Raw genomic sequence first — 12075 nt, 5'->3', positions numbered from 1 at the left:
AGAAAAACTTAAAATTATAAGTTGTTTGTAGAGTAAACCACTATTGGTAACAAGTCTTAGACTTGTGTATATTAAAGAGTTATGGATAATGTAGGATCAAAGTAATAAAACACAATGTACCATAACCAAAGTTAAAAAATGTGCTAATTGTATATTACATTATATTATACAAAAAGCTAATATTAATATACCTGATTATAAAATCTGGTATATTAATATTAGCTTTTTGTACTGATATTTCAGTAATTATTAGCGGTTTTTGCAATGCTCTTTTTCCAAAAGTTGTTTTAAATTATCTTGTCTATTCAGGAACTGACGTTTATGTCAGTTGTTTAACTACTAACATAATATTTTTATTATTTTTAAATGTTCTCAGAGGATTTCATTTTTGTGAAATTATGTTATTGTCATAATGTTTGAAATTTATATTGCACTTGTATTTTTACCGGAAACAAAAAATTGAAAAGATTTAAAAAGTAGATAAAATAAGAGTTTTATAAACAATGTGTACGTCGCGACGAGATGTCGTGCATGACGAAAAATTTAGATTATTTCCATTAAAAAAGCGCTCTTTGAAAATCTACCATCTGCTGGGCCCGAAAGCTAGGGCGGCTTATGGGGCAGCTGTCACCGCACGCGCAAGCTACACAATAGAATCGATCAATGAACCCACGACCCCCACCCTAAAACTTTCAATGTCCCTCTCAAATAATATTTTACTCTACTTCTACTGAGTTAAATTCTAATTTTGCGTTCACCTTAATTAAATCCTTAAAGGTACATTTTTTGCTAAGGTGTCTGTTGTATTGTGATATTAACTGAATGCATAGTAAACTTTACGCTATTGATAGAACAGCTGATTTTTTTCTGACCAGTATGAATATTGCAGTTAGAAATCAGATCAGCTATTTTTAATTCTTTATAAATGTAGGTTGAAGCAATATAAGATAATTACGCTTAAAATTTTATTTATAACGGCGTTCAAATATTGTACATGAAAAACATAATTAAACTAATAAATGCATTAAATGTAAAACAATTCTATCTGACGATGAAGATTATATTAGATATTTAAAATTCTTCGAGCTCTTGCTTCAAGGTGACTAGGTTTTCCTTTACACTAACGAAAAACTAATTTAAACTAATTCCGAATGAAAAGTATTTTTAATGCAATAAAAAATTAAATGGGGTCAAACTGGAAGCGGATAAAGAACTCTAAGTTATATAATGAAAGTATTTTCTCACATAGCCGTTGTACGATTTGTAGACTATTGAAAATAATAATAAGGTTTATTTGAAACAAAAAATTTAAAAATGAATATTCTTATAAACAATTCCCTGGATCGCTCACGCTAATCTATGTAACATTTTATTGGTCTACAATTATAGGAGACGTAGTATATGCAACATTATCGAATAGCGCGTTTTGAAGTAACTTTTGGAGGTGATCAATAAATGTTTAGGTAAGAACACTTTCAAAATAAGCTAAGAAATAATTACGTAAGTCGTGTAGAAGAGTTTTTAAATAAACATACTTCGTCTATCTTGGATAATATGACAGATTTACATTTTATGTTGCAAGTGTTCAATGTTCACAATATATTACTACACTTTAAACTTTATACTTTAAACGCAGTATTTAGAGTTAATGAAAACATTGTTAAACATCTGATTGATTTTAAATATGCCTTAATGTTTTATTAAAAGTGTACTTACCCGAGGAGGAAATGTGAAAGATTAAAACAACTATTATATATATGTGACAAACTCCGATATATTTTTAGTTTTAACAAGTTTGAATTTTTCTTCATTTTTTTTAAATTCTGTTCCAATATTTATGTAATTTCATTTACTATTATTTGAAGCCCGCCCATTTTATTTTTATTATCTATGTCCACTTAATGGTTGTCCGGAAGAATCGCCGTTAGCACTTAATTTTTTATCCATTTCATTTTTTAACTATTGTTTATGCACAATAAAGAGTAATTATATCTCCAATTCTTTCCAATATCTCCACAATATGTAAGTTATTTATTCGTCCCGGTTTATTTAGACCGTGGATATGAGTAATATAGTAGTCGATCTTATTAAGCCACCTTAAAATTATTAGCTGCAATAAAATAATTTCTAACGGTCTTTCAAATGGCACTAACCTTGCTGAAGATCGACTAGTTGACGCTACATCGTTTAAGAAGGGTAATAAGGTTGTTCTCTCCTGGACTGCCGGTGTGTTGAGGTAATATTGTGATATTGTCAACATTTGTGACAGCGACGTGCAGAGGAAGTGCGATCGACATATTCCGCGCAAGAACAATTGGTTTCCCACGTCGCCGGGACACGCCGGCTTCCTGTCGTGCCTTACCCGACTTACTTTTAAATTTTTTGTCTACGAGGGCAATTATTGTTTTCGCTATGCAACTTCAAAAGTGTAGCGTTCACGAGGATACTCCATATTACAGGCACTTACAGCGACAAAAATTTTTGGGATTAAATTATTCCTGTGCATTCAAATTCAAATTGAACGCCTAGCAGAGAGATGATCGCTACCATTGGTCAAAGTCATGACTTGTGAAGAGTGTGTGTATAATATACATCATGATAATCCTTTTTCAAATTACGATACTGTAATCAGTTTTGTTTCTCACGTAATAAGAGAGAGAGAGAGACAGAGAGTTTAAAGGAGCACAGAAAAAATATTACTGATTTTGCTAAAATTTTCAATTTTTGTAAAAGTAAACGAAGCCTTAGGCCTCATTGAGAAGATTGTAGAGTGCTATGCCCGAGATTTATATATAAGGTTGAATAAGTTCGGTAGATGTACAAAAGTAATCGACTTAACCCAGCGGATTGGCATATTGAAGTGGCAATAGTCCAGCCACGTGAGAATAGATGTAAGCAGGGGCCTTAAGATTCGAAAGTGGAGACCACGATTCCTTAAGGGCATCGTAGAACCTTCACATTCAAGTTGGACAGACGTGCCGAAGGTCGTCAAAAGACGCTGGATGCTGGGCGCTTCCATTTGGTCTTATTGGAGGCATGTGTCCAGCAGTGGACGTCCTGCGGCTGAAATGATGATGATGAAATCATGCGGAAACCTGATAGATTATTTGAAAGACTGGAAAAGACCACAGGGACTGTGTCCCGAAAGCAAAAAAAAAACTTATACTAAAAGCTATTTAAAGAACAAGAGATCGTGACACATAAGTATATATGAGAACGTAGTCATTGGGTAGTGGGAGTCATGATTCTTTCCTGTGACCGATTGAAAGAAAAAAGATAAAAATAAAAATTATTAAACTAATACCACATACTTATAGCAGCTTTGTCACCTATACAAAAGATTACGTGTTCAAAACATGGACAATGTTTATATTTTATTTTTTTTAATTTTAGTTTCAAGTTATACTTTTGTTACCAAACAATCACTGCTATCTAAATGACATTTGCAGATTTCACGGGTTTGAGGTGGCAGGGCGCAGAGCGCGTTCAGCATAAGACCTCTTATAAGAGCGAAACTTGAAGGGCTCCGGCTGTTATTTTACCACTTACCACTATTTTACCCGTTTGGGAGACCTCCGAACTCTTAGATTACTTGTTGAACGCTCCGTGAAGTGACTAAGCTCAAGGGCTCCAACGACGGGACCTCGACTTGGGCTGTCACCTACTTGGCATTCCGACACAACAGCGTCTGTGAGGACCGAATCTCGGCTTGGACGCTTGCTATTGCCCGGCTATTATCGCTATTACCAATTCAGCATTATCGCTGAGACAAATGGCGGAAGAGACTCCAGCAACGCGCAATGCTACTAGATAGTAATATGATCGGGGGTTGACGTCCACTGTGATATGATCCGACCTCGTGGAAATTACGTAATATATATATTTTTTTACTAACGTTTAGTTAGACATGTTTATGACTTGATGATCAATTTTTTTTAATTAAGCCGTGGGCCAAACCACTATAATTTTTTTGTAAGGTTACTTTTTTTCCTGTTCGAATGTGGACTGAATTTGAATATGGGTTGAACAATGGAAGTCCAGCGGTAGAGGACTGAGACTTGCGATCGTAGGTGGCCGGTCCAATTCCCGTTTTACAATCTTAGAATATTACTACTTTGTACATTAATTACTTAGAGTTGTCACTGCTCACAAACAAGATTTGAGGATAAGGAGCAGGATGAGAGGAGGGGTAGAGGGCAGCAGCGTCCTCAATCCCGTCTGCCCAGCGTAGCGATTATAGTGTATCAAAATCTTTGAGGAAGGCTTCTGCCTTGCAGTGCAAGTTTATGGTCAGAAAAAAAAAGTGGACTGACATTTTGTCAACAATATAATCGCATCCTTTTGTAGTTATAACTAAGAAATGAGATAAGTTGTGCCTTTTACCTAAAAGGTATTAATTCTTATTAATGTCCAAACAGTACAGTATTTAAAGCATTGTGCATTCAAGCATGAATATATTCCTAAAATTAAAAATCAAATTAAAAAGAAGTGAAAAAATGTCTCTTAGATTACAGTGGATATTTGTTTTGATATTATTAAACTATCTTTTCTAGTAATTAATAGCTGATGAAGTCCATGTCATAAATATGTAATATGAAATTTTTCAATTTGTTATTCTATTATGAATATTGTACGATATTTAATCACATATTCAAAGAGCAGAGGTAACCTTGTGGTTGGTCATTGTATTTTATGATCTTCGCTTGCGAACTTATGCGTTCGATAAATCAATAGTTCACAAACGGTAAACGAATGTTTTCGTCAACATGATATTTTGTTAGGAAACCTGCATATAGCAATAGCAATAGCAACCGGTAAAAGCTAAAACTTTCCCAGTGATATTTAAACCATTACTTGTCAGACGATAATAGTTAATTTTTACTCCATAACTTGAAACTCCATTCTACAAGAAGATTAAGTATCCTCACATTATATGTACATTATTATTGAGAGAGATTTATCACTAGATAAAACCGTAAAGCACTGCCAATTGTTCATACTTCGTATCAATACTATATCTATAATCAATCAATACTATATATAACATGACACTGCCGACCATTACGTATGTGTCGTGGTGGCCAAAGAAATTGGCTATCGACTCGAGGTTCCTAGATCTAAGGCCAAACCGAAGATGTTTATAAATAAAAAAAAATTGTTGCCTCTTAACATTTTGTTCTATAATTTTTTTAAAGAAAACCGCATGAAAATCTTAACATTCTTTCTCTCAATTACAGCACGTTCAAGTTATAGTGAGCAATAGGTTTTGCGATTTTTAACCAAAGTTTTTAACTTTAAAACGAACAATTGTTTGCCACTTTGAAATATAATTTATTCCTTGAATCCATATTTTAAATGTAGTGTTCTTCAAACCAGAATTCAGTCGTTTTTCACATTACTGTTCGGCGGTAGAAAAAGGCTCCGTAACGGTCACCATTTAGTAGGCTTGATGCAAACTCACACTAATATCATCCATAAAATTAAGTATCCTGTAATGTTTTTAATACGATATTCATAAAGTACATTACAATTGAGGTCTTCGTTTTGGACTTAAAAGTCATGCTTAAAAATAGTTCTAAAAGACTATTGCCGTAAATAAATTATTTTAGTCAGTTATCAAAGTTATGTCATTTTTCGCGCAATATAAATCTTTGATTAGGATCGGACTGGAATAATACAATAACGTTACTGTATATTTTAAATGGTTAATAAAAAAATAATATAAAAGTTGTAACATGTGAGTACATGATTAGTGTATTTAAAATAGATCTTACTTGTCGTCATACAATTAAGTTAGTATGATTTCTTATTTGTTTTGCAAATGGTGCGTGTGAAGTAATTTGTACCACAGATACTGTGATTGCAGGTATAAGTTGATAGGAACAAGAACCGCTTATGTTCTTCGTTCTTCAATTGAACAGCGAACAAGCGGCGGTGATAACGAGGCGTGTCATTAGACGAGCGTCGCGCGGCAGAGGGTAGGCAGCAGGCGGCGGGGCGCACGTCGCATCTGGTGATCGGCGCGGGGAGCGGGGGCTAAAATTAGTACCCGAGCGCCACGTGCGCTCCCAACGGGCATCAGTACGCGCGCAACCACCGCACGGAACGCTCGCCTCCATCGTAACCGGTGTTTACAATAACATACAGTCGTATACTGATCCGCAGCCGCGGCGTCAGTGACAGTGTACGCAGTGCAAAGGTGGCCGGCGCAACGGAGGCGGTGCAAGGCATGTTGATGGCGGGCGCTTTGCCGGCCGAGTCCGAGGGGCTGCTGGCTTTGGGCGCTCTGCCCGGCCAGAAAGACACGACGTGGACTAAGCTCTTCGTCGGCGGACTCCCGTACCACACGACGGACAAGAGCCTGCGAGAACACTTCGCCGTCTACGGGGACATCGAGGAGGCGGTCGTTATCACAGACAGGCAGACGAGCAAAAGCAGAGGATATGGATTCGTGAGATAATTTCTTAATGCTATTTTTTAATCTAATTTAAAGTAACAGTGACATGGGTCTTTTTGAATGTTAAATTGACACGTAAACTACTATGCCTGGGCGCATTCGCGTCGTGTCGCCGCTGAAACAGTCGCACTATCGCACCTTATCGCACCTCGGCGCTACCTACTATATCAGCACCTAACTTGAGGTTACACATACGCACGAACAAGACGTATCGCGAAATTACATCTAACACGGAAGTTGCACATTCACTCAGGAGCGCTTACGATCTTGTTGATTCCCGGAAAATTTAAAAAAAAATATGAATACCAATATTCCGGTAACTAGATGCAACTTTAATAAGTGGAGATATAAACGATTCGGTTTCGTTCTTGTACGATTGATGTAAAACCTAGAGGCTGCAGAGGACGCCTTATCATTCGGTGAATGCACCATGTATTGCGTTTGCTACCCTGCGCTTCAGAAAAAAATATTTTTCTTCACTTGTTTCTTATTATTTATGTTGTATTTATTAATTGAACATAGTTTTCATAAATTTATTTGTCGTCATGCGATAATAAGTGTTGATAATGAATTACGAGTGAAGCGAAGATTTTTTAATCGTATGGCTGCAACCTTCATTGGCATTTCACGTTCAATATTATTCCGCAGTTACGCATATGACCAGATGCGTGCAATCGTCACTCCGAAAAAAAATATTACTATGAGTTTCTGAAACGTAATAAAGTTTGAGGCTTTTGTGTTGTGCGAGTGGGGTTCGTGGGAAATGAATCACAACCCCATTTTCAATTCAGCTGGGGTAGGGCCCGGCTGAGGGTGGGTACATGTCCCAATGCACCCTCCTGTGACATCCAAGTAGCTGTAATAATTGCAATGCACCGTGCTAACGCCGAAATGTTGTGCAATATTTGCACCAAATGAAGTTAGATTTTTTTATACTTATCCATATACATGTACTTTTTGTGTTCTAAGCGTCCTACTTATTCATTGGATAGAACATTAGACCAGCTACGTGCTAAAGTACTTGTTATAGACAAAAGAACGTTATCTGATATAGTACGGGCTAAGGCGTAATTAATATCCCCTTCTGCTCTTTTCCCTAGTAGGCTCATGTTAAACGTTCCATGTTAAATATATGATGCAGTTTATGTTTACTTGATTTTACTAGAATGACAAGTTTATTGGTAGATAAAAACTTTTTTCTTATGTCTATCTCAAAAACTAGTCAATGCTTATATAAATAAATAAATATACAATCATTTTTTTTTTTAAATCTCAGAGAGAGAAGAGTCTGGTCCTTATAACATGCTACCAAACATTTTTTTGATCAGAAATTCGTGTACGGTGACAAAAGCTTGCCCTTGTCACATAGTTGGTACGATAAATGGTAGCCCAGTTGAACATACTACGTAAGGCGCCTCTTAAGTTGGAACACATAATTGATACTAGAGTAGTAATATCGGCCGTAAATGTACCTTGCTCTAACTAATTTTAAATATTCTCTTGCGAATTTAGTCTGATCTACCTTCAACAAACTTTGGTAGCTTGGTAGTTTAGTAATTAGTAACTAGTATCATTTCAAACCCTTAAAAACGTAATAAAGTTATTTTGTCATTAGTAAAATCTATTTTGGTATTTTTGGATCTTCCGTAGTGGTAGTAACATTAGCCAGGAAGTAACGGACCAGATTGAGGCACAGCCTTCTCGGGCGCCCTTGAGTCGAAATGCTTTGCTGTAATCTCCTCTCGGGATCCTTGCGTTTGTTTACTTCAGGCAATGTCCGCCTAAGGGATCCAAGAGCTCGTCGGTAAATGTAACGGTATGTAAGATTTTTATTATCAATTATAATGGTGGAAAATAGATCGTAAATTAGATGCACTAGCTCAATAGCGGTCTGTTAGCTGTCTCTGCAGTAGTTTCTTTACAGTAAGGTTCAGAACTTGACTGATTTCTTGACAGTATATATCAATGAGCTCCTTGTGACCGTACGATGTATGTATTGACTTCTAGATACCACCTTATCACATTATCGGGTAACCATTTCTTGGAGAAGTTAAAAAGAGTGAGAGTTTCAAAAAATAAAGGGGTTCGATTCTACACAGGAACGTAGTACACACGAAGAATAAGATACTCTTAATATTTCAATTCTAATTAAAAAAGAAAAGCAATCTTACATAAATGACGTAAAGAAATAAAAATATGTAACATATTATTTGTATGTTAGGCGCATCAAAACCTTTTTTTTCGGTTTTTTTTTTAAACTTTTGTTATAAATAAAAAAATTAAACTTTTACATTATGATATATATCAATCGAATCTACTGTATTTTTATGTTTATTTAAAAATGCAGTTTATTCATTATCATTTATCAACGATCTAAGTCCACTGAACCCTCTTTTGACGACTGTAAAAAAATAACAGCTGTTATTGGATTATGTAATATATTTTAGAAGTATTATAGCTTCAAGTAATAGTATAAAATAGGTAAAAAAACTTTTGGTATCATTATATGCTTATGATAATTATTGACATTTATATAATAACTAATATATTAATATAATTAACTGTAATTGTTATTGTAACTTAGACAAATCACATTTTAATACATATTTTTACGCCTTATATTTGGAGTATTCATATTGTATTTACTTTGAGAAAATTGAATCTGGAGTATTAAGTTTTGTTCATAATTCTACAAATATAATATTAGGATTTATTGTTAATTTTATTAACATTTATTTAATAAAAGATCGGTACGTTTAGCTCTCGAGGCGTGGCAAACATTTCGACTAAGTGGAAACTGCTGGGCGGCACGGATTTGTACCCGCCTCTCTGCTACGACACGCTACGACGTAGATATCAACTGAGATAAATGCATTCACAGATCATTTATTCAGACACGTCTTGATACTTGGCTACGGCGTATTAGTCGTTTGATATGTGAATTTGTGGAGAAGTTATACAATTTTTGTTAACGTTACGAAAATGTCATTCAAATTTAAAAAGTAGTACACATATGGCAGAATATCTCTTCTTGACGTCAAACTGATAAATACCTCGGAGAAGAACAAACGAAAGAAGCTAGGATGGACTATATATTTTTATAATTAATTAAAAGTTACATATTAGATCAACATTGAAATAGTCTAGGGATGTCTCTGAGAACTGTGGATGTCATATGAAATAAAGATGATATAATAGCCTGAAGGTGCATATATCATCCCCCAGGTGCGAGAGCTATCGTCTATGAAGATATTTACAGTGTACTCTTTTTCTTTGCACCCAAATGTTATTGCCAAATTAAAAATAATACAAATTAGTTTTCTCTTAATTCACGGTCAATAAATGGCAAGCGTTGTCAGGTGAAGCGTAAGCGAAGGTAGATCGGCGGTTAGTTATAAGAAACACATAGTTATGATTGTTAGAGTACATAAAAAAACTTGTACAACGAGTTGGTAACAAAACGTATAAATAAACTATAACAATACAAGTACATTTTGATTTGTTTTATGTCGTATAAATAATCATAAATCGTTAAATAATTTGCAATGTACAAAAGTCGATAACTCTTCTTTCGATAATTCTTCCTCCTCTTCCGATTCGGAAGTTCTTTTTCTTATTTTTGTTTCCGTACGAGGAAGGTGATGGAGAATACAAATTGTAAAAAAAAACAATTATTTTCCCGTATATTTTACAGACGAATTTAAACACTTCAATCATCATGGCTGTAACACACTTGAAGACAATCAAAACCAAGAAAAGCTACCCTAAAACATTATTTTATAAAAAAAATCACATACTACTACACATATACTACATAATAATACTCTTGTAGTGTACAAAAGAAAACTTATTATATGCAATCGTTGTTTTTCATTAATATATTAAATGAATAAAGAAAACGATCACTCTAAAATACGTTTTACATATTTATTTTTATACAGTGATTAACAAAGGTATAATAGACCACTCGATAGTGCAGTTATTTTTAAATGCAATTATGGAAAATGAAAATTTCTACGCAAATTATTAGCATAAACGAGTTTCAAATAATATCTGTTATCGCGGTTCAAAAGAAAGGAATGACGGTAAGGAGTTTAGTATGTCAACAGCGGCTTTATAGCTTTTTTTAACTGTTTAACTAATAACTAGAAAACTGTTACCATTATTCATAGTTTCTACTCGGTGTGCGTGCCGGTATGTTTGTAAGAATCTTGGAATTTTGTACGAATGTACTTGTCTGTGTTAGGAAGGCCTAACACAGACAAGTTTTTGATTGAAATCTTTATTAAGACTTCGTTAGAAAGCTTGCATAACCTATTATTCTTTTTATATTTCATACTATATCTAATGGTGATAATACTTGAATTTTGTGATATTGGTGGTCGAAAGATACACATACGTGCATTATATAGAGAAAATAGCACTTACGAGTTTTTTTCTAACTTGAAACAAGTAACATAGGTTCGACTTTATTTTTCAACAATAACTGTAAATTTTTTTAACTCGTTCAGGAAACTTAAAAATTAGTAACATATTGACAGGCGACTTCAAGGGTTCATTACAAGTTTCCGCCTTTAGCATTATTTACATTGTGAGGACGTGCTAAAGGATCATAACCCTACGTAGAAAAAAGTTCCTAATAAACTCTATAGCACATACAGGATTAGCAACAAAGTCTTACAAGATACATATAAACATTTACTCACATACACATGGATATATACATACATGCACATGCATGCACACACACATGCATACAATGCATAAATAAATAAAGAACTTGTTAATTTCTTAATAAATAAGCTGTGTGCTGTACATATTTTTAGTGTACGAAATAACATGGAAGTAATATATGACATTTAAAAATTTAAGAAAACGTGACAATGTTTTTAATTATCCTGAAATATTTAAAACTACACTTAATCCCGAACATAGCCTTCTCCGTGGCTCCTTGAGCGACCGAGAGTTCGCCAATGAGGCCCAGAGACATTAGGTTAGTTAATTTTCTTCAGCTACCGCGTTACAGAATGGGGTTACAGCACTGTTTTACGGATAAAGGCTTCATAGTGACCTCTGATTGTCGATTACTGGCAGAAAACCTACAACTAGTATTGAATCGAGAATATTTTTTTCGCATAGCATAGCATATTACATTGACTTTTAATGTAAACCTGTGGTATTCTGGTGGGAAGGCGTCGAAAGTTAGATGATGAATGAAAGGATTAGGAAATAATGAAAGAAATGAAAGAATTCATAAAGAATAAATAATATGGTGTAAAAAATATATATTGAAGTAAATGATCCTTGAATACCAAAGACAGGGCAAGTACGATAGGCCCCAAAAACAGGGGCCATTTAAAAAGTAATGGCTGTTAATAATATTTAATTTAAAAAAGTGTTAAAATGACAATTATTCGTATAATAAAAACAATAGGATGTTAAGCCAATAGTGCACGTTATTTATGATATTAAAATCCGTAATAGCAGAAAACCTAACGCTAATTTTTGAAATCATATTATAACATTATGCTCTTTATTAGTTGTTTGTTACTATTTGTATAAATAAAAAGAAAAAATACATTTTATTTTTATTCTTCATTTGACGCCATTTCGTAAAT

At 34.3% G+C, this 12075-nt stretch overlaps 1 protein-coding gene across 1 annotated transcript in view; it reads left to right on the top strand.

The window, feature by feature from the left end:
• The first annotated feature begins 6086 nt into the window (after positions 1-6086).
• LOC137926773 (RNA-binding protein 24-B-like) overlaps positions 6087-12075 on the top strand; it is a 33884-nt gene continuing 27895 nt past the window's right edge. Inside the window, exon 1 of the mRNA XM_068770471.1 lies at positions 6087-6451. Coding sequence (XP_068626572.1) covers positions 6230-6451 — 222 coding nt within the window. The 5' untranslated portion in view covers positions 6087-6229. The remainder of the gene's footprint in view (positions 6452-12075) is intronic.

This window comes from Battus philenor, unplaced genomic scaffold, assembly GCF_028537555.1.
Source record: "Battus philenor isolate CCGP_79_NKW_IND1 unplaced genomic scaffold, ilBatPhil1.0.hap1 SCAF_3, whole genome shotgun sequence".
Taxonomy (NCBI): Eukaryota; Metazoa; Arthropoda; class Insecta; order Lepidoptera; family Papilionidae; genus Battus; species Battus philenor.
The sequence above is the reverse complement of the archived record's forward strand: the minus strand, read 5'-3'. Positions and strand labels throughout refer to the sequence as shown.